General features: G+C 39.1%; 3 protein-coding genes across 7 annotated transcripts in view; 1 reads left to right on the forward strand and 2 right to left on the reverse strand.

Annotated features, from left to right (window-relative positions):
- The window catches only part of calcoco2 (calcium binding and coiled-coil domain 2), an 18270-nt gene extending 2762 nt beyond the window's left edge, over positions 1-15508 (forward strand). For 2 of the 5 annotated variants that reach the window (XM_004565855.5, XM_004565854.6), the window contains exons 2-15: positions 2221-2404; positions 2494-2596; positions 3246-3406; positions 10510-10635; positions 10746-10871; positions 10947-11039; positions 11857-11954; positions 12030-12099; positions 12396-12560; positions 12663-12851; positions 13389-13526; positions 13622-13751; positions 14122-14138; positions 14437-15508. In XM_004565855.5, coding sequence (XP_004565912.2) covers positions 2234-2404; positions 2494-2596; positions 3246-3406; positions 10510-10635; positions 10746-10871; positions 10947-11039; positions 11857-11954; positions 12030-12099; positions 12396-12560; positions 12663-12851; positions 13389-13526; positions 13622-13751; positions 14122-14138; positions 14437-14592 — 1743 coding nt within the window. In that variant the 5' untranslated portion in view covers positions 2221-2233 and the 3' untranslated portion in view covers positions 14593-15508. Of the gene's footprint in view, positions 1-1617; positions 1739-1823; positions 2067-2220; positions 2405-2493; positions 2597-3245; positions 3407-10509; positions 10636-10745; positions 10872-10946; positions 11040-11856; positions 11955-12029; positions 12100-12395; positions 12561-12662; positions 12852-13388; positions 13527-13621; positions 13752-14121; positions 14139-14436 lie in introns of those variants that run through there. The other 3 variants (XM_004565853.4, XM_004565852.4, XM_004565856.6) reach the window with 3 other exon arrangements.
- Positions 15509-15809: 301 nt separating this feature from the next.
- On the reverse strand, positions 15810-19835 carry snf8 (SNF8 subunit of ESCRT-II). Its single transcript, XM_076887708.1, has 9 exons — positions 19682-19835; positions 19441-19512; positions 18989-19039; positions 18346-18484; positions 17890-17994; positions 17352-17424; positions 17066-17207; positions 16584-16658; positions 15810-16382 (listed from the first exon to the last, which is right to left on the reverse strand). The coding sequence occupies exons 2-9, from the start codon at positions 19489-19491 to the stop codon at positions 16245-16247; spliced, it is 774 nt and encodes a 257-aa protein (XP_076743823.1). The 5' UTR covers positions 19492-19512; positions 19682-19835; the 3' UTR covers positions 15810-16244.
- A 468-nt stretch (positions 19836-20303) lies between these two features.
- On the reverse strand, positions 20304-24780 carry gip (gastric inhibitory polypeptide). The gene is made up of 4 exons (XM_076887710.1): positions 23397-24780; positions 21224-21355; positions 21049-21139; positions 20304-20758 (listed from the first exon to the last, which is right to left on the reverse strand). Exons 1-3 carry the CDS (start codon positions 23468-23470, stop codon positions 21049-21051), a joined length of 297 nt encoding a protein of 98 aa, XP_076743825.1. The 5' UTR covers positions 23471-24780; the 3' UTR covers positions 20304-20758.
- Between the last annotated feature and the right edge of the window lie 247 nt (positions 24781-25027).

The following is a 25027-nucleotide window of genomic DNA, read 5'->3' on the forward strand; positions in this document are numbered from 1 at the left end:
TCTAGTTGTAAGCAAAGTGTTAAAATTGGACTACATTTCCCAAGATGCAGCCATCATTAGAATGCCTTCACAGATAATCTGAAACAAGAGGTCCAAGCCTTTGTGCATACTGACTATAAGTTATATGTCTTACTGTTTCGGTAGTTTTGTATTTTGAATTTTATTGCATTCTGCCCGTAGTTTTTATTCATCTTAACTTGCAACCTTATAAAAGAATAACTTATTTATATTTATACATACATACATACACACACAGTTTGACACACTTATGCAGCTTTCTTGTAATTTCTTTAAGGAGTCTTCAGGAATATTTTTCGAGATGTCTTGAAGGACATTCAACGCTCTTCTTTGGATGTTGGCTGCCTTTAGCTCTGTTCTCTGTTGGAATGATCACACACTGCTTCAATAATGCTGAGGTCCGGGCGCCATGAATCATGGAGGCCAGTCCATGAGTGATGGTGTTCCACTCTGTGATTTTTTTTTTTTTTTTTTTTTTTCATTCCTTGTATGGTCTTACTGCATTGGCTGTGTGTTTGGGACCATTGACATGCTGAAAAATAAAACTATTGCCAATCAGACACTTTCCAGATGGTATTGTATGGTGAGTCAAAATCTGACCTTGTTTCTTTGCATTCATAATTCCAACAATGATGACAAAATCCCAACACCACCGCCAAACCATGACAGAGCATCCACTGTGTATTACAAATGGTTGTGTCCATTAATTTCAAGTTCAGATTCATCAGACCTGTCAACACTGAATTTCAGTCCAGCTCTGGTGTAATTTGGCATGCCTCTGCCCTTCCTCCCACTTTCCCTTTATTAAGCACGACTTCTTGACAGCCATCCTTACACTGAGACCATTTCTGATGAGGATTCGGTAAATAGTAGATGAATCAACTGAAAGGTCAGAAAGATCTTTTTTGTGTAGACCTGCTATGTCTCCTTTACCCTCCACTTTTCCACGTTCCTCAAATTAAGGGACATAGAGAAAACTACAATAAGATATGCATCTTGTCGATGCACAAGTACTATTTTACACCTGTTAAACTGTGTTATCTTTGGTATTTTTCATAGCTCACACTAAAGAAATATCAAGAAATTATGTGTTTCTGCGATGGTAACAAAGTGCCTAAAGATACAGTTTAAAATTGGTTCTTTGCTCAGTTTTCTGTTATGTGTAGACAACATGGTTTCATCACTTCAGCTACATGCTTCTTTCAAGCTTGAATGAGTTATAGGTCAGTGTTAAGTGGGTTAATAAACAAAACATTCCTCTAAATGAGGAATGATCAAGTACGAGGACTGGACTAAAATCGGGGCAAAAGCATCCAATTTGAACGACCTTCAGAAAGCCTGGAGGAGGTACAAATTACAAAATATGAAAAACTGAAGGGAAGGGTTAAAACAATGTTTAAAATGTATTGTTTAAATAAATGTTGTTTTTTTTAAAGCACTATTCAGGTTCTCAGGACTACACAAATATAACATAATCATTCATATCTGACATCTGCAAAGAGCTTTAAAAGTTTTTCTGAGTTTCCCCCCCAGGCATGAGGTTTTAAAAGATTGTTTTCAGCTCTTACGTGACATGCCCGAAAAAAGCCCCTTCTGCGTCACTGAGGTTTGTAACGTTTACGTGCATGCAAAACAAATATCCGACGAGCATGTGAAGGCAGCACTCAGCTGGTAGTTCCCTGAGCAGCAGACGTCGGAGCGAGGTACTGACAGAAAATATGTGAGTTTCATGTGTTTAGCCGAACATCTGACTGCGATTTTAGGATTATTAGAAGAGTTTCTGTTGTAGTTTTTATCTTGTATGCGTGGAAGACGTCGGTTAAGTCCAGGGTGCGGTCTTTTAGGCTGTTTTGCTTTCGATTTCTTCTTCTTTCTTTTTTTTAATGATCTATCGTGAGTTTACGGCCTTCAAAAGTTTATAAAACACATTTGAGGTCATCGGCTGACAAGGGGGATGTCTTAAAAATAGCATTTAAGTCATTTTAGTTGTAGGAAAGTTGATTTTCAGATGGTTTTTGGAGCGTAAGCAGTCAAAGAATAGAACAATGGTAAGTGCGCAAAAGCAAATAAGCAACAACATCAGGAGGAGGCCTGTAACACCGCTGCTGCTTTCTGTCCTGACACCGAGAGCTTGCTGTACCTGTTCTCATCTGTCAGCGTCCTGAAATGTTTCATCATCGACCTTTATATGTTTTCTGGCAGAGTGCATCTCAGCATGGAGAGCAACACTGCTACAGAGGTAGCAGACCACTTGGCGCGCACCTTCTCCCAGGTGGTGTTCATCGACATCCCTCAGTCATACCCACCGTCCACCCACGTCACCTGCAGCTACACCCTCACTGCGGCCTTCCAGCCCAACCCTAGGGACTGGGTGGGCATCTTTAAGGTGGGTTGGATCAATTAAATCCTCAACTTTTTTTTTTATAAATGTTAAATCAAAGAATGTCCTTCTTAAGCTTTTCTACCCTTTTCCAGGTGGGGTGGACCACAACAAAGGATTATCATACCTTTGTGTGGGTGGAACCATGTATAGATGTAGTTGGGGAACAGACAGTGACAAGGCAAGCTTTCTTTAAGGGTAAGAAATGCTTTCACTTCTGTTTCCAGGTGAATGTGTTTGGCTGTGTTTGTAGTGTACACCCTAGTTGTGTCTTAAATGCAAACAGTTTAGGATTAAATCTGTTTTTCCTGAGCTGCTGTGTCAATGATCTGCACAGACAGATATGATTATATCCAGGTTTCACCCACAGAATCCTATTTTTCTTTTTGTTTTTTGTCCAGTTAAAATGGCAGAAGCTCAAACAATCCATCACTGGTTTTTCAGATTTACAATAAAGTATCCACATATTTTATGACTCAAAGAGGTGAAAGTACCCCATGTTTTGCACACAAGAAAGTCAATATGTTATATAACCAAAATCTAAGCTTTTAGAGATCCTTATTTTCATAATAATGAAACTTTTCTTGATATTAGATTTTTTTTGAACTTGTCAATCAGAAACCATTTTTAGCCAATTTTACAAGAACATGTAAAAACAAATCTATCATTCTGGCATCTTCAGGGTTTTTGTGTGTTCAGTTTATTGGGGGAGTTTAAAATGTAATATGGATCTGTTTACATTTTTTAGCATTTTATTGATTGAGAAACAAAATAATAAACGTTTCAAAGAGCAGTGAGAGTTTTTGAGTCATCATGACATCAAGATCTCGTTATCCGTTTCCTTCAGATTACTACCTGCCCAAAGATGAGATCGAGTTCTACCAGTTCTGCTACGTCGACAGCACCGGTCAGGTACGAGGAGCCAGCACTCCTTTCTGTTTCAGAAGCCCTGCGGAGCAAAGCCTGGAGATCAGCCCAGACGACGACCTGCTGGTTATCACAACACAGGTAAGTGATTTAAACCTGACATAAAGGAAGCGGCAGGGTAGCCAGGATAATGTAGTGAGGAGTGATGTGGTGTTGAACAAGCTGGAGATAGGTTTCGAGACTCTGATTAGAGGGTATTACAGCAGATGACGACAAGGAAAAAGATGCATAAATTGTGCAATATTTTTCACTTGGTGAAAGCATGGCAACGTCACCTTGTTGATATGTATGTCAAAGCAAAGCTCAGAGTTACAGATCACACCCAGATGGTGGGCGGAGCTTGATGTTGAAGGGCCTGTTTTAATTTCCTAGCTGCAGGTCAGGTATGTAAGGCCAAATAAAAGAGGTTTACAGCCTCAGAGGTTCACAAGTGCTATTCCAAATCTTTGTGAATCCATCTGCTGTGGGAAATAACAAAGCTAAAAGTACCTATATTTGGAGTAACTAAGCTGTAGGAAGTTTTCTGACATCCAGAAATGAAGCTGCAAGACAAAAAAACAGGACCACCTTAAAACATCTTAAAATATGGAGCTCAGTTTTGTGACTGTACAGCAAATAAAGACGCCTCATATGCCACGTTAATGAATCAAAAATTTAAAACGGCATGAAAAAAAGAAAGCCTTTTGCCCACATACACTCGCCACCTTTCAAATTACTTCTTCAAGCTTCAAAGCGCCTTCATAGCCTCACAAATGTAAAAGACTCATCTGGAACGCCGTCACACTGACAAAATCCAGCCACAGACGCCCAACGTGCAGTATGAACGCGTCAGAAGTATTTAAACCAGTTCTGTGGCATTTTCTGCTGCAGTAGGTGCTTTGTTATGATGATGCATACACAGACTCAAAGTGAAAGCATTACAAGCTTTGCTGTCTAAGCTGGTAAAAACAAGTTATACATTCTAATAACAAAGCCTTTAAAAAGACTTACGGCCCTAGCAGGGTCTCTTCCTGACATTGTCCTGGAGTGGGTGTGGTCTCTCGCCCCCCTGCCTAGGTGCCGTCCGTTTGGTACAGCTGACTCCCATCAGCAGTTAGAGGTACTTAAGGCCAGGGATAGGTGAGCTCTAGGCCAGAACCAAGCCAGGTAACTATAGACCGATAGCTTTACCATCACATATATGTAAAGTTATAGAGAGAATGATAAATGTAAGATTAATATATTATGTAGAAAGTAGAGGATTTATCTAACTATCAAAGTGGATTTAGAAGAGGGAGAAGTACTATGGATCCAGTATTGTGTTTGGAGCATGAAATTAGGAGGGCTCAGATAAATAAAGTGTGTGCGGTGGCAGTGTTTTTCAATATGGAGAAAGCTAATGATATGATGTGGAGAGAAGGTTTGTTAATTAAAATCCATAAATTGGGTGTTAGGGGGTGGATGTATAGGTGGATTTTGGATTTTTTTAAAGGGTACGCAAATACAAGTGAGAATTGGAAAGTGTTAGGGTTCCTGGGTCTTTGACCCAGTGGTTTCTGTTTTGTACCCTTTATTTGTGTTCTCTTCTTAGTTTATTTTTGTGAAGGATTTGGTTTCTGTTTTACATTTCTATTTTTTCCCCCAGTTCTTCTTGGTGTGTGATTTTGTAGTTCTTAAGTTTGGTTCCATACTCCATCTGTTCTGTGTCCAGTCAGTGTCTGTGCCTGCCCCACGTCTCTGTTACAGTGCCTGCTTGTGAGTCTGTGTCTATAAGTTCAGTCTGTGTTTCCTGTTTTACTTTGAAAGTCCGTATCTCATGTTAATGCGTCTAGTTTTGCTTCCTTTGTCTCGTCAGCCCTGTTTTGTCCCAGCTGTGTTTCCCTCCTGTCTCTCATCTTTTGATTGCCTCCTCTGTGTATTTAAGCCCTGTGTTTCTGTGTCAGTGTCACAATCTACCATCATATTGTACTGTATGGTCTGTTTCCCAGGCTGCCGCATTAGTTTATTTTGTATTCTAGTTCAGCCAGTTTTTTGTTTTGCCGTCCAGCATTAAATCTGTATTTAAGTTCACCTTTTGTTTCCGTGAGTCTGGATTTTGGGTCTTTTTCCTGCCTGCACACAGCCTTCACATGACAGAGTTATTCAGGAGAGGTTTTCTGTAGAGAATGGGACTCCTCAGGGAGCATAGTGAGTCCCTTGTTATTTTTCTCTAATGATTCATGATGTGTTTAACAGAGGTGGGACCAAGTCATTGTTTTGCAAGTCTCAAGTAAGTCTCAAGTCTTTATCCTCAAGTCAAGTCTCAAGTAATGTCAGGCAAGTCAGAGTCGAGTCTCAAGTCACTGGTGTAAAAGTCCGAGTCAAGTCACAAGTCTGAAACTTTGAATTTCAAGTCCTTTCGAGTCTTTAAAAAAAAAAAAACCGAAAAAAGCATGTTGCAGTTATGCTAAATGTAAATATTAGACCATGTAATTTTAAAATCTGTGTTTTTCTCAACACATGACAAAATAGTGAACTTAGAAAATATACACAAATTGTGAAATTGCACCTCTTTAAAATGCAGCTCAATTAAACTTAGCTCCAAGAATAGTTTTCACCGACAGTTCTGAGATAAGCTGCATGTTATTCTTGGATGCGGTTGTAGGACCAGCTTTAAAATCGCATGACAAAAATATACATATTAAAAAAAACTGAATCACCAACGTAGCCTTGAAAACATTTGCTAGTTAGATGAAGTCAGCTATCTCATCTTAGCATATTTATATGCATATTTATAATCATACGGTTCTTGGAGTGAGTGCATACACTCATGAAGTTTAGTAACTTCAGGTCACTGCAACAAGCCCAGGTACAGTTTACCGACGGATGGGTACAGGACCTTGAAATGCACCGTGTAGAACGAAAGACCATCGTACGTATCATAAGTTTACCAGTCTCACAAATCGTCGTCATAAATACACATTCCTTAACCGTTTATTAATAGGACCTTTGAGATCAACGGTAATTAATTAGTAGTGGAAATAATTTCTGGTACCTGAAGGAAACGGTTTCCAGGGCCTAATCCGTGGATCGACTTCCTTCGAGGCGTGGACGTCTATCAGCAGAGAATGTCCCTTAGTCTGTAACACAGTCAAATATATTCTCAAGTAATATTCAAGCATGCCATTCAGCGTGTTAGTACGAGCTCGGGAGCAGCTTGGGAGAACAAGAAAACAGAGACTGCTTTAGATTGTCTTCCCAAAGTGACTCAACTTTATTCACAAGTACAACAGTTTATATAGAGGGTAAAATTCATGAGACAGCAGATTATCAGTTTAAACCAGTACAGACCAAGATAAGGGAGCGTCTTCCTGCCCTTGGGTGAAGAAGCATCCTTTGTGTAGTGTATCAGTTCAGCTACAATTGTGATTATCTCAGCGACATATTTTCAAGGCACAAAACGAAGAGTTCTTTCATTAGTGAAATCTGAAACAAACCATTTGGCCTTCAACAGGCGTCTAAAAGATTAAGAAACTAATGTAGCTGAGGGAGTGATCTCTGTGGTATTTCAACCTTGTACCAGCCTGTGATTCTCACACATCAATTCTTGGGTCAAAGAGAAAAATAACTAAAACAAAGGGGCCTTATTGAATGACAGAGTTTTCCTGTATAATGTCACTATAAAACAATATCCAGTAAATGCTCCCATGGTACTAAAATACCTAACAGTACCCATCACAGAAATGTAGCAGTGACAATAATACTGTATGCTGTAATCGTACTGGGCAATTAGTGATACAAACAACTGTTTTATCCTGTGAATAAAAGTATATGTTTTTGTCAATGTACCATAATAACAGAAGCGAAACGCAATATTGTGTCAGGACAATTCACTATTTATGCACAATAAACAAAGGAGCATAGCGCGACAATTTCTGTTCAGCGCCAGACTTGCTTGTAACCTATATCACTAATTATGTTATGAAAATGACGCATTAACTACAACAGCAGACTGACCTTTGTGTAAATGCTTGGAGCAGACTAACCTGTGAGCTGGAGGGTTCTGGGACGTTATATTTGATCTTTGAATGGCTGCAATCCAGACCATCCGTCGCGTCTTTGTTACTTTGGAAACATGGTTTGAACAATTTCTCTTCAACGACGTAATCCGATAACAACCGATCTCTTTACCCGTCGGCTTCCCGTGGCTGTCATGCGACCGGCTATTGCAGTTAATAATACAACAGCTTCTTGACATTTTTGTGTTTCTTTTTATCGCTGTGTGACTGATTTTAATTGAAAGCCTGCGTGCGCTAGTACCGCTTGCCACGAGTTCCCAGAATCCTTTGCGGTTCTACCCGTGAATGACGTCCCATTTTCAATCTCTATATAATATGCATGTTAAATTTTATATTTGGGGTAAAATATCAAGTCTTTTCAAGTAAACCGGTTCAAGTCCAATTCAAGTCCCAGGTCATTGGTGTAAAAGTCCAAGTCAAGTCACAAGTCTTAGAACATTTTTTCAAGTCAAGTCTAAAGTCATAAAATTAATGACTCGAGTCTGACTCGAGTCCAAGTCATGTGACTCGAGTCCACACCTCTGGTGTTTAATGATATAGAGCGTGGGGTGGGATGTTCACTTTTTGATGGAGCCTTATGGAGGAGAGAGAGGAATGTAGAATTTATTGTAAAGAAGCTGCAGGAAGCAGTTGGTAAAGTTGAAGAGTGGTCGTATAAGTGGGGCTTCAAAGGGGTTAGTGAGGAAGTTGGGTGAAGCTATATGGCGTGGAATTAGAAAGAGTGAGGAAGTTTAAGTTTCTGGGTTTGTGGTTGGCTGGGAGGGTAACTTGGGGTGCACACATTCAGGAATTGGTGGGTAAGTGTAAAAGTTTTAAATATTTTGAGGTGTTTAGTTTGGAGGGATTGGGAAGCGAATAGCGAATCCTTGGGGGCCATATACACTGGGTTGGTGAGGTCAATGTTAGATTGTGGTTGTGTGGCATGTAATTCGGTAGCAGACACTACTCTTGGGAAATCAGATGTTATTTGGTATCAGGTGTTAAGACTTTGTACAGGGGCATTTAAAACAACGCCTACTGTAGCCTTGCAGATGGAGATGGGGGAGATGCCACTAGGATTGAGGAGAGAACATCTTAGATTGAATTATTGGGCAAATTTACAGGGGCAGGATCACCCTACACTAGAAGTATTTAAACCTTGCTGGGAGAAAGGAGGGAATTAAAGAGCTTTGGATGGGTGGGGGGGGGGGGGGGGGAGAGCTAGAGAATTTAATTTGGATCAGTTAGTCATGTCAACGAGTGCCGTGGCCTGCAATCCCTCCATGGATACTTCCTGAAGCAGTAGTAGATTTTGTATTATTGGACAAGAAGAGTAAGGATAGGCAGGTGGTCTGTACTCCCATTCAGTTCAGGGTTACATTGAACAGTATTATGGGTATGTGCAAGTATATACAGATGCGAATCCAGCTAGTCAAGTGGGGGTAGAAGTGGTGATTCTGGATTTTATGGTAGAAATTGGGAAGAGAATAAATGATGGCTTGTCTGTGTTTACAGGAGAAATGATAGCAATTCTATTAGCGGTTCAGTGGGCGGAAGAGATGAGGCCACTGAAAGCAATTATTTGTTCAGATTCAAGAGCATCCTTGGTCAGTCCATAGAGCGGTCATTCAGAAGGTCGATCAGATATTTTAATAGAGATTCGGCAAAGTCTTTTCAGAATACATATGATGGGTCTGTTAGTAGTGTTTGTATGGGTCCCGGCTCACTATGGGGCGAGGGGGAATGAAGAAGCAGATAGGTTGGCAAAGGAAGCCACTTATCATAGGATAGATCATCTGGCGGTGAGTTTTGTTCAAGCGGATTAAGAGTATTTTAAAGTTAGAAATGAGGGCTAGATGGCAAAAACAAAGAAGAAAAGAGGGGAAGGTGGTTCTATAAAATTCCAAGGGGGGTAGGAGAAAGGAGAGCCACAGGACGGAGTAGGCGAGAGGAGGAGGAGGAGGAGGTGGTGTCAAGAATGAGATTTGGACATACAGGATTGAATTCTACACTATTGTTGATAGGGAAACATAATTCAGGGAAATGTGGTTATTGTGGAGAGGAGGAAACTTTAGCACATGTTGTTTTGCAGTGTTGGAAGTATAAGGTAGAGAGGAGACAACTGGTCCGAAAATGAAATTGGATCTTATTAAGTTATTGCAAAAGGAGTCGGAGAATAAAAGTTATCAGGCTTTGATTTAATGTGTGTGTGTGTGTGTGTGTGTGTGTGTGTGTGTGTGTGGCTTGACTCCTGCTCAGTGAAGAGGAGTGGGTTTGGTGATTAACCTTCTGTTTTGCTTAATTTTTTCAGGGTTTTGACCAACTACTGAGTTGTGTTTACTTTTTCTTTTTTTCTTTTTTTTAATGGTGACAGCAGCTTGACCGTCTCTGAGTTTTGTTGGAATGTTAATAAAACCTTTTAATTTAACCGTTTTACCTCTTTCTCTCCTTTTTCAACCTTTTTGTTACTTCCCCTCATCCCCTAGACCTTTTCATGTGTTCATATTTTCATGTGTTCACATTTTCCTGCTGTTTGAAGGGTTTTCTTGACTTTGTCCACCTCTGTTTTGTCTCTGTATCCCCTGTCTTCACTCCACTTCCGGTCTATTTTGATGATTGTTTTGCCTTGCTTTCCTCCTGTGAATTGACTTGTCTTTTCCCCTAATTCCTTGATGTTGTGGTTTTTTTGTTTGTTTGTTTTCCCCTACCCCAAGTCTCATCTTTGCCTGTCTGAATTCTCGCCTGTGTGAGCGTCTTCCCCACCTTATCTCCACCTGCACCCCTTTCAACCCTGTGTACATTCAGTCTTTATACTTTGTCAGATTCTGTAATATTTTATTCCACTGTTTTCAGTGTCCGTAGAGGGTTAGGTCTTTAGTGCTTAGTTCTGCAGTGAGCGTAATAGATCACAAACACTGTTCGCAGTCACGTGTCAGTGAGCATCTGGGCTATTGAAGAGCTTCTGAAGATGTTTGTTTTTAGCCAAAAAAAAGTATCTGTGATCCCTGAGAGGTCTTTGCTCGCCATTATACTTCTAATACTTCAGAGGGGTTAAATGCAGTGCTTGCTTCTGACTTTTGTCTCTTCAATAACACATGAGAGCAGGTCGCAGTGTCTGAAAAGTAAACAGAGCTTTTTATTGACATATTTGGTTTTTCCTTTTTCCAGGACCAAGTTGAGCAGAGCTTACGCGAAAAAGCTGAAATGCAGAAAGAGCTGGATCAGATAAGAGCTGAAAATGAAACCTTGAAGAGTGCTCTGCTGAGGGAGCAGCAGCAAGCTGCCGGCTTAAAGGTCCACTTATCTTATTTTCCACTCTGCCATTTGTCTTGTGCAACAGAGAAAATAGTAAAGTGTAAGCTGAACTTTGGTAAGCTGACTCAGTGTTATTGATTCTCTCACAGGGGCAGAATGAGCAAAAAGAGAAAGAAAACGCCGAACTGGCCACTGAACTGGATCAAACCAAGCAACAGATTAAAAACCTGAGAAGCTCTTTGCAGCAGCAGCTGAAAGAAAATGACAGCTTGAAGGTTTGCCCTCGCTTGACATTTTACATCTAAATTCAGCACTTTGACATCTGTGTAAAAACTTATGTTTGACGTTAGGAGGAGATGGTGATCCAGATGACGAAGCAGATGGAGATACAGCAGGACAGCGTCACTGAGAGGAGGGAGCGGAGTTCATCGAGAATGAGCGAGGTAAGATGGATTCTGTCTCACTGTTAGACGGTCTAAAGTAAGTGAGCTTTGTTAAGTGGGAGCTTTGAACACCACCGATGTTTGGTTCTGGGCTGTATGTGGACTAATCCACTGTCCAGCTCCCAAAGTGCTGAAAGGAAAATTGCGTTATGCTGGATTTGAAGTGATAAGCTGTAATATTTGATGTTTATGTTGCATTTTTAATATGCTTTGAGTTGTAAAGGTCTCAGTGTGATTTCCCGGTTAAATTTAAAGTAAATAAAGAAGTCTGTAGAGCCAGTTTGCTCAATGCAAGCCGTGTTTGTGCAAATTATGTGTGCAAACAAACTTTTTTTTTTTTTTTTTTTTAAACTGCCACACTTCACTCTAATGGCAGATATAAAAAATCTTGATACCACAGTCATAGTTTTGTAAAATTGTTGTTTTTCTTTCCTTTTTTCCCATTTTCATCATTTTCAATCTCAGTTTCACATGTCAAGTGAACCCTTCTCCTATGACTGCTGATCTGAATCTTACAGTAACCTTGTAACGTTGGATCCAAGAAACATAAGCTGGAGCGAATATGATGACAGCAGAACTTTTATTTAATACTGTGGTTTTTACTGGGACATAGACACTCCCGCTCTCTCTCTGCTGTCACGTCCGCTTCCCTCCTCCGACTGTCATTGCCAACATATAAAGAGACACAATAACTGTCAGATCCCAGCACACCTGTTCACCCCGCCCCTGCGCCGCCCCGGGAGCTCACTGCGTCACCCCTCCTCTGCAGCTGGCCAGAGACCACACCCACACCACAAACCTCTTCCTTGTTTTACAGGAGAAATACGATCGAGCTGTGCAGAAGATCAACCAGCTGAAAGACGAGCGTGAGAAGCTGAAGGAGGCGATTGAGGCCCAGAGTGAGGAGATCTCCAAGTGAGTCATTTTCTACTTCAAACCAAAACTTTTAGAACGCATCTGCTTACTGATGCTCAAATCTGTGCGTTTTAGGCTGAATGCAAAGGTCAGAGAAGGTGAACGGGAGCTGTTTAAAGCAAAGGACGGCATCCAGCTCATCGAGGTAAATCTTTACCTCTGTCAGTGCGCCCCAGGGTGGCTGTGGCTACAATGTAGCTTGCTATCACCAGTGTGTGAATGTGTGTGTGAATGGGTGGATGACTGGATGTGTAAAGCGCTTTGGGGTCCTTAGGGACTAGTAAAGCGCTATGTAAATACAGGCCATTTACCATTTTACCATTTAGTTAACTTTATGTACTGCTGTGATCATTTTAAATGGGCTGGCCTGAGAGTTCATTCATTCAGTTGTCATTTATTTGGAACCAGAAAAATACAAAAATATATATTGCATGCTGGCAGGTGGACCTTCAGAGCAGCAGGAAAGAGAAAGAGAGGCTCGCTGCAGAGCTGCAAAGACTGCAGAGCCTCACCTACAACGTGGACAAAATGCAGAGAGAGAACCAGGACTTACAGAGGAGGCTTTCAGTGCAGGAGACTCAGCAGAGCCCTTCGGATGACCTAAAGGTGCGAACAGGTTTTAAAAAAAAAAAAAAAAAAAAAAAAGGGGGATCATAACCTCCTAAAAAGTACCTAATTTCATGTCTTAAAGATGCGTCTCCTTCTTAGTTTCAGTGTCAGACTCTTACCAGACAGCTACAGGAGACTCAGGCCAAGCTGGCAGCTGAAAAGGAGGAGACCAGAAATGCCAAGAGACGTAATGAGTATTTGGAGGCGGAGATGCAACAAATCCGGGATCAGCTGGAGAGCGTGTGCAAAGCATTGGATGGCGAAAAACGGAAGAGCAGCAAATTTGAGGTGAATCGATGTGAAATTTTAAGATTTAATTCTTATCTGTTTTGGGTTTTCTTTTTTCCTGCTCAAGCTCCACCTAAATCAGAACAAGCAAGAAAAATCAGCTGATAATCATTAAAATAAATATAACTAAATAAAAACAGAAGAAAAGCTGAGAAAATTAAATGATGCTATATTTATCATGTGCATATTGAACTCTGAGCTACTGTCCAGAGTGCATGAAATTAAGTGCCTAAACTCATGATATAATATAAAGGTACAGACTAAAAATTCAGCTTATTATTTTTTTAATATTTAGCTGATCTGATACTTTGTGAGAAATGTGCAAATATCAAACCCCAAGAGCCCCTGAACTTGACTCTATATGACACCTTTGGATTGGACCTCATTAAAGTTCTCAGCGGGTTCGACACAGGCTGGAAATTCTTTAGACTTAAGGTGTTTTAATTCTGTGGTTTATTATCATTTTGGAATTTTTGACCTGCAGTTTGTCTGTTGGACGTTTCTGAAAATTGAACTTGGTTTTCTTTGATTTTTCAGCTGCAAATCCTTGAAGTTAATGAAGTGTTGGCAGATAAGAACATCGCCATAGATGAAAGGGAGTCGACCATAAATCGGAAAGACAATCAGCTCACACTCCTGACACAAGAGAAGGAGGAGCTTGCTCGAGAAAACCAGGTACACACAATAACGCTGGCTCTACTCGGTAGATGTTCAGACTCAGAATCACTTTAAAAAAAATGTTGACACCTCAACTGTGTTTATTTTGCCAGACTCTCAAAGAAACTATTCAGGACCTGCGCAGACTTTACACAGAACCCCCTACGACTCCTGCAGAACCTTTGTACTTGCAGCCAGATGACGACGCACCACCTGCTTCAACCCACGTTTATGAAACCATAGGTGGGAAACTGTCTCACACATGTACTGTCTAAAACCTACCAAATCTGAAGAAAATACTAAATTTAGTATATTTAGCTATTTACACAAACTTTTACCTTGATGTTACAGCCCCTCTAAGTACTGAGGGGCGACTTGGAGTGTGGTTCTTCCCGTTAATTGTCGAGCATTTCCAAGCACTCAAAATTTCATGTGTACAGGACATGTGTGCATGAAATCATGAAACTCTGTTTTGGTTGCAGTTCTTAACAATCTTGCAAAACTGCACTTATTTCATGCCTGTAACGTGCTTTCATTTAAAGATTCGTATCACTGTGTAGGTGAAAAATTCCCCTTATATGGCGCTCACTGCTTTTCTTCTGTCTCATTGCAGGACCAGAGGACGAGGAGGTGAGTCAAATACTTTCCTTTTTATTTAAGTTTTTATATTTAATTCAGTCCAGCTTCACACCTACAGTGGTTTTGGTTTAGGATTTATTTTTTCCTGATAGCCTTGGTGCAGATATCTTGACTAAAGCTGCCACAGAGTGACTCCCGTGGCATCTCTCCCCTCCAAAACACATTAATGAGAAAAGCGCCCCTCCCTCGAGTGACTCGGCTGTTTAGGGTTTATTTTTGAAGCGGATTTAAAACTTAATCCGCTCGCTATTCCATTACGACCCCTGATGTGCTGCCGTCTCCATTTCAGTCGCTGGTGTGTCGTCACTGCCGCGAGAGCTTCCCCGGCATCACCCAGGACGAACTGGATCAGCACGAGCAGTGTCACCGCGTCTGCCCCTTCTGCACGATGATCTGTGACGACATGGACCAGGCCACGTTTGAAGATCACGTCTACAGCCATTAGGAGAGAGAGCGGCAGCAGCGTGGTTTGAATAAGTCTTAAGAGATGGGTGGTTATACATTTAAAAGTAACTTCTTGGCTTCAACATGTTGGCCTGCAGACACTGGAAACCTTCCTGTGTTACATAATCCTTCGCGGCCTATGTTATTGCATTTAAATATAAAAACGTAAAAGTAGACGGCACAACTTCTCTGCTTACATTTTGGCACATGCGCACACACACAGATATTTGGCTCTGCTGCTGGTATTAACACACGAAGTGTCAAACAAGTCAGTTAAACTAGACTACAGTCAAACGCCTCATTAAAACCTACTTAGGACATGCAAACTTCTGAATGCACGCTGAAAAATTCACACACACACACGCATTATAAAGACACACCCGTGGTGGTTTCACATGAATTTAAAGGCTGGTTAGTGAATAAATCCTAAACATTATGAATATGGGAGATATTTAGGGACACAAACACTGATGTTGAACCCCTGCCACATGCAAAACATGTAATGTTTCGCACCACAAATTTGAGTCTACTTCTCCCCCCACTTTTCTTAAGTTTTTCCACAGGCACTGGTTTGGTGAAGAAATTGGAAAGTTGTGTGGAAATTCAAGTTTCTTAATATTATAGGCTTTAACTGTATTGTAACGGTCCTCTAATCAGTAATCATAATGTGATGCTTCACTGCTGCAGAAGCCTCGAGGCAGATAGTGGTCTCATTGGTGGTCACCCTAACATTGTGCTATCAGAGTATGTCGTTTTTGTTCTCCTAAGTTTCTGAAATCCGGAAAGATTATCAGTCATGTATAACGGAAGAAGTATAGTTAAGATAAAGACTCCACTCTGTCATATTTGCTGAAGAGATGATAAAACCTTAGTTTACCTGACCTGAACATCATCGGGGAGGATTTAAAAAAACAAAAGCTGTTTTTCTTTCCAGCACAAGCAGGATGTGATATAATCTTAAAAAAAATGACCCCACTAGCAGTTTAAGATCCCATCTTTGTCTCAATCTTAGTAGTCTTTAGTTTCTCACATTGAAAGTCAGTTTTAAAGTTTTTACTTTTGAATATAGCCATCAGAAAAATGTGTGATTTTATTAAATGATCCTTGAAGTTGATGAATATAGCATTTTAGATTAATATCGAAACTTGATGAAATATTAAATATATTATCCGGAGTTATTCATTTGTCTTTGCACTTATCTGTAAGAGGAAATTATGATCAGTTATAACAAAGTCATTTATTTAACCAGGTTTCTGATGATTTGAACATGTAACAAGTTTGAGTCAAAAGTCATATCAAGTAATAAATGTAAGTGCATTTTATTGCAGAATAATAAAAAATGTGCAACAAAACAGAATTATCTCGTTTATACAGTTGGAAGAACTTTCTTCTAATCACCCAAAAACCTTGATAGTATAAGCTGAATTCTTCTGCCGTGGGCTGGAGCTCCCTTTCACTGACTCTGCGGTAATATTAGTGCACTCTTTGGAAAGTTTCCCCTCCACATGTCCAAAATCTGATCTCAGAGGGAGTCCATGCTGCACGCCAGCTCCAGAGCCTCAGCCAACTCCGTCACATGAGCCACCTTCCTCCCACAGGGCACATTTTGTTTACCAACAAGCCTCAAGCTGCAGGTCCGGGGCCTCCCACAGCTTAAGGTGTCATCTGATTGGCCTCCTCCGGTGTAACGTCACGGGAAGTCAGCTCAGAGAAGAGCGCTGGCAGCCAGTACTGTGCCTCTCCAGCTGCCTGAGAGTCCAGCCAAGCCAGGCCTTCCTTCAGCAGGTGATCCTGGGAAAAGGACAAAGGAGAGTGAAACAGTTATTTTAGAACCCAAATAAAAGAAAACAGCGGATCGGTTTGAAGTAGCGCAGGATTAAAGGATGATTAAGAAACAGCCAATGGCCAGGCTGTACCCTGCTCCTCACAGACCTTGATATATAATCTCCATCCTGGCTGCTTTCACACAGTTAAAGTGACCTGTGTACTCACCAGCACGTGACACGCTCGCTCCTTCTCCCATTTTAGACTGTCCTTGATCTCACTCACTGTGACGTATCCCTTTTTCTGCAAACAAAAAGAAGACTGACATTAGAGCACCAGAAACAGCTGGGATCTCACCTTTCAGAATAAAAGCCCTTATCTCAGACACAAAATCCTCAACATTGTCCTTTTACCTCTCCCTACTGTGATCCTTCAATACATGGTGGCAATAAAATAAAGGCTCGAAGTTTATTTTACTGCATCACATTCGCGGACTGCCTTCATGGAAATAAAAAAATGGGACTATGCAACAAAGTAGAGTTTGTCCAAAAGAATTATGTAATGGCATGAAAGTTACACAACCAAAATGTAATAAAGGCCTCAGGATGGAGGATAAAGTACAAGAAGTCCTTAGGATGGTGTAAAAACAAGCACTTGATTATTTTTCAAGGCTGCTGATTGCTTTATGCTGAACTCTGGCTTCGTCTTACCTCGGCCAGCTGAAGAACCACAGTGTGGTCCATGTTGAGCTCAGCCGGGACTGACTGAACCAAGTAAGAACCACCAACGGGAATCATCCCAAACCCATTCCCCATCACCTTCAGTTTCTTTATGGCTCTGACCAAGTCATCCCTGGGAAGCACATATTCAGCCACGTGATTTAAAGTTGATGTCCAGGCATTAAATAATCCAAAAATAAACATCTTTAAGGCATTTTATGTCGATCAGTAGCACATGTTTCTATACTATACAACACGTTCGGTTGGTTATACTTACTGGCTAACCTCCTGAGCATATTTACCGCGTCCTTTCAGTACTCTCTGATGGAGCTCATCCAGAGTAATCAGCCCTGAAAGAAAACACACACATTGGGACTTTATTTAGTGATTTCAGAGCTGGGTTATAATTACCGGATTCAGTTCATGATTTGATTTTCTGCAATTCACTGTTACCTCTGATGTCTAAGATATTAATGCCAGCAGACTGCTGCAGGTAAATAAAGATGCAGGTTACTGTTGAATAGGAAGGGTCCTAACTGAGTGACCCAGGAGTATCTGCAGCTGTAATAAGAATCCTCTAAATACTAGGAAAAGGTGCTTCTGTGTTTCTTATTTACCGCATTTAGCAGAGGATACACTGAACTAGCCTTTATGAAAGCAGGCCCAACATAATTAAGGAGTCTTGTGTAAGTGCAGTCTGATTCTCTCAGTCCTTAAAAGTTCTCTTTCAGATATTTCCTTGACCTTATGTTTTCTACTGAGGCTGAGAAAAACGTTTTTTGGGGGGACTATTCACAGCTACTCTGCATACAAACCTCCGTTTCTATGTTTCAGGGCAAGGCACACTTCAATGATCTGCACACCGAGTTCATAGTAGAAGTCACCAACTCCGAGCATCTCAGACCAAAACCCTTTACCAGCTGTGGAAAACAAAAAATAAAAACAGCACAGAAAAGGTTACGTCACTTGGATAAGCAGAAGAAAACAGACCTGAAACAGCCTGAAAATTTTGCTCTCATACAGCATGATTTTTTTTCCAAATTTAACTTGTAAAGTGAATTAATTTGGGTCTATGTAGAAAAAGAACACAATTTTCCAAGTTTTGTATCGTGAACTTCACTTTTTTTTCATTCAGATTTACAACTTTGATCTCTAAAGTTCTGACCATATTCTCTGAATGGATCCCCATCCAGTCCCTTTATTTATTTATTTATTTCTAATGCCACTAATATGCCAAAACATATGCTGATTATATCCCAAATCATTCTCACATGCAAGCGGGTCAACACCGATGGTGGCACACATTTCCTGAAACTGGACCCTGAACTGTGGGTTCTTGCGGATCTCTTGTTTATGTTTGCTGGCAAATTCTTCCAGGTGGGTCTTGAAAGTTTCTAGCTGCTTGGACATCTAGCAAAAAAGGGAAAAAATGTTCAGTTGTAAAACTGGGGCTTCAATTGGGACTTATTTTCATAATTTATTGGTACTGATAACAAATTTCCTATTCAAAATATTTTATTTTTGAAACATTAAAAAATAGCTCACCACAAGGTCACAGAATCTGAACCAATTACAATACCATCTGATTTTAATGAAACAAAAACTCCAAAACAAAAATATTAAATTAAAAAAGACAAAGCAAAACTTTTCAATGGAAAGAATAGAAACTATTTAGTATTATTATTATATATGTTTTGATTAATCAGTAAGCAAAAGGCGACAATCTAGAATAAATTAAGTGCATTTATTGCTATTTGAGGCCACCAATTTGCATTAAAGGAGTGTGTCAGTAAGCCAGTAAGATAAATAATTATACTAAATTTAACACAAGGGTGAAAACAAATAATCACACAATTCATGGTTTAATTTACGGACAATGGTTTCACTTCGCAGACAAAACTCACAGAAACTCACCTGCACTATTTGATCCTCAGCCAGAACATTTCCTCTTTCTTTGTATTTGGCCTTAACAAACAAAAAAAGTACAAGTGAGATAAGAAAAATGTTGCTCCAGTTTCTACACTCATCATTGGCAGGCGGTTTTAATGTGTGTAAATACGGGTTAACTGCTTACCAAGTGCATTTAAATAAAGGCTGACATTATTTAGAGATATTTATGATACTTTTGCCCACATTAACCTGCATATTACAAACTAATTCCTTGTATCATCATTACTAAATGATGAAGCAGCAGTAAATGGCTTTTGCAGATGTATTCTGCTAAAATTAAACCACGGCAATAAAAAATATCTGCGGCTCACGTTGGCTTTTAAATACCTCCTGCCAGCTGGAATAAAGATAATACACATATGGCTAATGTGAGGCAATAACTCCTCTTGAATCACCGCTTTGAGTTACAGCGTTACCTCAGCCAGCTTCTTTTTGGCGATCGCCCCGGCGCCGACACCTCTCCGCATTTTGGTGATGTTTGTCCCAAACTGTAAGAGGAAGGTTAAAACTCGAAACTACGAGGTTATGGCACAAAAATGACTCCTCTGCACAATTTAAGGTAAAAATCTTAACCTAAGCTAAACGAATCCTAATTTAACGCATTGTCGCTCATAAACTCTTCCTGATTTCACCTCAAAGAACAAATTTAGCTCTTACATCACCGATCTGTAACTCCTGTCGATTTTAACGGCTGAAAAGTGAAGTTTTCTGGGTTTTTTCTGGGATGTTTCACGCTAAATGATTGCAACTGCTTCCATTTTGTTTACAAGGAAGTAAACAGCTGAACAGTGTACTGAACACTGCCCCCTGGTGTTGGGGAGGATATAGCAGCTTGTTGCCGTTAATCCGTTTAAAGTTATTATGAATATATTATCAAAATTATCCTCATCAGCAAATAATAATTGCTTTTTTGCATCATGAGATCCCTTTATATTATATGTTTGAAGAATTAACTTTATTTATTAGAAATTCTTATAAATTAAGAATTTCTGGCTGTTACAGCAGACAAAACCTTAAAAATAGCATTAGAAAAATTAAAGAAGCAGCTATATAGACATATATCTGAACAACATAAAACACAAAATTAAAAATAAGCTTAATTAAATAACAAAATAATAATAATAAAAAAATAAGGAGCCTAAATAAGTAAAACTCTAAAAGCAATACAATATAATGATATGTAGAAAGAATACACCGTACAGATTACCAGCTTTATTTCAAGTTCACACACACATATTTATTTTTAATGATGTTTTAATGAACATAGAAAATAAAATATATGACATTTAATAAAACAGAAAAAATAAAATTTATTGAATAACGTGGGGGGGAAAAACAATCAGCAGGTGTTAGGTGACAGGTTTTGCAGTGTAAAGAGTTACAGCGTGATATTAGTAGTGCGTTGATTGATTTAGGACTACAATTATTTTGAAACGGAGTTGAAACAGTTATAGTTGTTATATAGGTGTTATAGTTATGGTTATAGTTATAGTATCTCCAGCATTTCAGGTTCAAAGACTCTGAGAAGTACAATTCAGTGATTCAGTGATTTTTAGATAATAATTTTATTCATTTATGTGAAGACTGCATTACACAAATAGAGCTTTTGCACGGGACAAATATTCACAGTTTTACACTAGTTGACCTACAGATTGTCCATCACAGAGTTAAAGATGAAGAAGAGTTGAGATGAGGTCTCCACAGTGCCACTGCATCCTTCTGGATCCTCACAACCTGAGAACAGTGTGACAGATTATTTATATTAAACACAGCAAAGTAAATTGATTTTGGATTTTATTTTTAATTAATTCATTGGTCTATCACAAAATAGAGAGAAAACGCTGCTTCAAATGTCCCAGAGCCCTGTGTCCTCATGAAGACACGAGGCTCTGGGACATTGAGCCTTGTTATGTTTATTATAGAATTATGCTTATTTCTAACCAGATATTCAAATTGTCTGTGCCACATCATCATTTGAAAAGAATACAGGTAGTGCCTCTGCACGTGAATAAGTTTAAGCACACCTAAATGTTTCTCCCCTGCTTCTCCTGCAGGCTGAGCTTCAGCAAGTCGTTGTACTGATGTTCCTCTAAATCCTTCCCAGCATCAGCAGACCTGAGAGAACAGAAAATACCTTTCAATCAAATAAATCTGTTCTTTTGTTCTGCTTTTAATCTGGTGCTTCATTCACTGACTCACTTGGTTTTCTTCTGCCTTTGGCTGAGCAAGAACTTGATAAAGTTTTTCTGCACCATTGAATCCATGATTTTGCTGAATTCGCTGGCGATGGTAGACTCAGCGTACCTCTTCCTCGGGTTCTGCTCGTCTTCACTGAGAGGCAACAAAGACACAAATATAAAAATCAGATTATTTCTTTGACCCTCTTATTCCCTCTCCTCACACTCAATAGTGGTCAGATCCTGTCATATCTTAAAGACTTAATAGTATCTTATTATTAGTGCTTTGTGATACTGGAAATTTTGGTATCGAACCGATAGCGAGTAAATACATAGTCAGTGTTGCTGATACCAGTAACACCTTTCAGCTTGTCATGTACTTTGAAGCTGTTTTTGTTTTTAGAGACCTGTAAATCTGTCTGTCTCTAAATCCCTTTGGGTCAACTTCTGTTGTTTAACTGTGCTGTAGGCTATAAATAAAATAGACGCGACAGTGTCGATCCTCTCGTGCTAGTATCAGTCCAATACCAGTACTAGCACTGGTATGATCGATATTTGGATCGATCTGCCCACCTCTACTTATAATCCAAACAGAGCTCTTCCCTATATATATATATATATATATACATATATATATATATATATATATATATATATATATATATATATATATATATATATATATATATATATATATATATATATATATATATATATATACATATATACAACCATTTGTGCTTAGTAGAAACATATTTATTTTTCTAATATATCTGCAATTCACTTCCTGATCCTTCTGCTGCTCAAACAAGTGAATTTCCCCAGTTTGGGATACACATTCTTCTTCCCCGCTGTCACCAAGCTCTGCTCACAGGGGATCGCCTGCTTTTTCTCTAATATTGCAGGATCTTTGTCTCACACTATTTGGCCTCTCAAGGTGACTTTTGTTATTGTTATATTTTTTTGGTTATTTGTTCAACCTTTTGATTGCTAAAATTAAAGAAAATGATGAAAAGATTTCCAGACGTGTAATTCTATCTGACCAAGAGTCAAATCCTCACATCCAAGAAGCAGAGGATTTTCCTTTTTGTAGATTTGATTAATAAGCAGCTCAACTAATCATAAAAATTGTAGTTTTAACCAATTAGCCATTTAACTTGTCCACATCAGCCACATTATTACAGTGTACTGTATTATAGCAGCAGAATATGGACCCTGATAGCTTCCTTGTCATATGATTGTTAGGTTTTCTCCATTTTTCTTGTATTATTGTGAGGTTTTTACCTTACAATTCAAAGCACCTTGAGGAAACTGTTCGTGTGATTTCGCACTATATAAATAAATCTGAACTGATTTTAACTGAATTATCAAAGATATAATAAAATGTGGTATAAAGTACTTATTATTATGTATTTAAGGAGTCACGCTATTATAAATTGTGTTGACATACTGGGGGAAAAATAGTCAGCTAAGCACACGGAGAAAAGTTTGGAAGCCATTTAAATAATTATATTAAATTCAAGCTCATTATGCAGATAAAAGGACTTCCTGCTGCACTGAGGCAAGGTTTCCAATCTTTTGTGATTGAAGTACCCCCCACAGTAACCCATTTCTACCCCATACTGTCACGTTCAGACTGTATTCATTAAAATGTTTAACCCACAAGTCAATTAAAAGTATAAATTCCAATTTAAGATGTTTTTTTTCAGAATATTTTCTAACATTTAAGATTTGTCTTCACAGCTGTGACCTGCCATGCACTATATTGTGATAAATAATCCCCCACTATAAGCCTTTACATTTATTTTCCTCTGCAAACACAAACATATATGAATATTTTTACAATTTCATAATCATATCTTTTTTGCTTTTATTAATCCCAACTTTTACATTTTAAGTCAAGCTAAATATGAGTTTTGCTGTATCTGAACCTCACTGTCCTATAGAACAGTGAGGTTCAAATACAGCAAAACAGTAGACTGTACACAGTCTACAGTTCACTCCAAAGTTTAATTTATAAGCATTCAATGTTATAAAATTCTCTAAAATTAAATATATAAAGTAAATGCAAGTAAAAAAGTTTTAAAATCATTGGAATTTTGAGCCACCTTGTCTTATAAATATTGCCGTTAAATCCAATTATCACTCAGTATATTCAGGGGAAACAAGCATGTAAAGCATACAATGAGACTTACGCCATCTCTTCTGGTTTTGCATGCAGGGCTCCCAGCAGGCAGATGATCAGAAGTTTGAAAAACAAAGCCTTCATGATGACCTGAAAGCAAAAACAGAGATTGTTGGAGAAAGGTCCACACTTAGTTCAACAACTTTAAGCAACCTGGAGGAAAGGTGAGCATATTCTGCAGCTCAAACCAAGTGTGTGAGCAGTTACATGAAATCCATTCAAGTATATTTTCTCACCTTTGAATAAAACGTCTTTAAAGCAGGCAGAGGGGAAAAATTTCCAGAGAAATTTGTAGACTGCTTACTACGATGTGTTGCTTTCAGAAAATGGGCTTTTATATAGTTTTCACTGAGATAATATGAGCCAAAGCTACAAAAACAGTTTAGTTCCAACACATTAAGTCATTAATGAAACACATACACACACAGGTGACTACTGATAAAGAGGGACGTAATAAACTTTAAATGGGAAAATGCGTGGGCCATTAAACTAATGAAAAAGTGGCAATGTGAAAATTAAAGCATGTTGAAAATACGGTGAAGATGTTTGACTGATGCTTATCGTAAAATGAGAAACCTCTGCTCTATGACACTTTCTCCAAAGTAATGACACCTACTGCTCCTCTCACAAAACACCTTAGCCTCAGCTATTGCAACCCTCACACAGTGACACTGAAATTATAGCTTAAAGAAGACCCATTACTATCATATATAGGGTGGATGCTTTCAAATATTAAGATAGTTAATTCAGTTTCATTTAAATTTTGTTTCTATAATGCCAAATCACAAGAACAGTTGCCTCGAGGCACTTTATATTGTAAGGTACAGATGCTACAATAATACAGAGAAAACAGAAAAAAAAAACACAAAAATCAGACAATTTCCTGTGAGCAAGCGCTTTGGCAGCAGTGGGAAGGAAAAACTCCTCTTTAACAGGAAGAAACCTCCAGCAGAACAAGGCTCAGGAAAGGGGCAGCCAACTAGTGCGACCAGTTAGGGGTGAGAGGAGGAAGACAGGACAAAGAAATGCTGTGGAAGAGAGCCAGAGATTAATAATAACTAATGCAGAGTGGTGTAAAAGCTGAATTGTGTAGGTAATCATGTGGGTCAAAAACTCCGGCTTCAGAGTACTCTGAAAGCTCTGTTTTAGACATTTTTTCTACTCTTTGCTCTGTATGATGTCCGTTTGCAAAAAGCAGCCTATCTGCTGACAGGAATTTCTTATGTATTTTACATATTTGAACCTCGAAGTAATAGCCTTTGTCTGTTAGAAACAATGGTTAAAATGGTGTTCAACTGTAATCTATATTTATTTTGTAATTTACATTTAAAATGAATTATTTATTTATAGTTTTTAACAAAAGACAGTTCTCATGTAAGTCCATAGTGTTTCTATCAGCTCAAAGTTGAAAAATTGACGTCCAACCACGGAGGTAACACGTTGACCTCTTACGTGACAACAACGTAACACTAGAACACGCCCCTTCAGTCGTTGTTTCCGGTTGCTTCACTCGGTTGCATTTTTTAAATATCCAGGGGGACTTTTCAGGCAGCTCTAAAGGGAGTAGTTACTCTTTGACTAAATGCACTTCCAAATAATACATACTCGGCGTCTATAACGACTTACTTGAAAAATGTTTAA

The sequence above is a fragment of the Maylandia zebra genome, linkage group LG8 (assembly GCF_041146795.1).
Source record: "Maylandia zebra isolate NMK-2024a linkage group LG8, Mzebra_GT3a, whole genome shotgun sequence".
NCBI lineage: Eukaryota > Metazoa > Chordata > Actinopteri > Cichliformes > Cichlidae > Maylandia > Maylandia zebra.

Bases quoted from the DNA above. Each gene is read 5' to 3' on its own strand.
- snf8 (XM_076887708.1), bottom strand. From the start codon at position 19,491: ATGCGGAGAGGTGTCGGCGCCGGGGCGATCGCCAAAAAGAAGCTGGCT. The intron at 17,425-17,889 runs GTTTGTATGCAG...GTTTTCTTTCAG, and splicing joins CCTGAAACATAGAAACGGAG to GGCTGATTACTCTGGATGAG. The intron at 16,659-17,065 runs GTAAGACGAAGC...TTTTGTTTGCAG, and splicing joins TGGTTCTTCAGCTGGCCGAG to AAAAAGGGATACGTCACAGT.
- gip (XM_076887710.1), bottom strand. From the start codon at position 23,470: ATGAAGGCTTTGTTTTTCAAACTTCTGATCATCTGCCTGCTGGGAGCC. The intron at 21,356-23,396 runs GTAAGTCTCATT...GTTGCCTCTCAG, and splicing joins GCAAAACCAGAAGAGATGGC to TGAAGACGAGCAGAACCCGA. The intron at 21,140-21,223 runs GTGAGTCAGTGA...CTGTTCTCTCAG, and splicing joins CAAAGGCAGAAGAAAACCAA to GTCTGCTGATGCTGGGAAGG.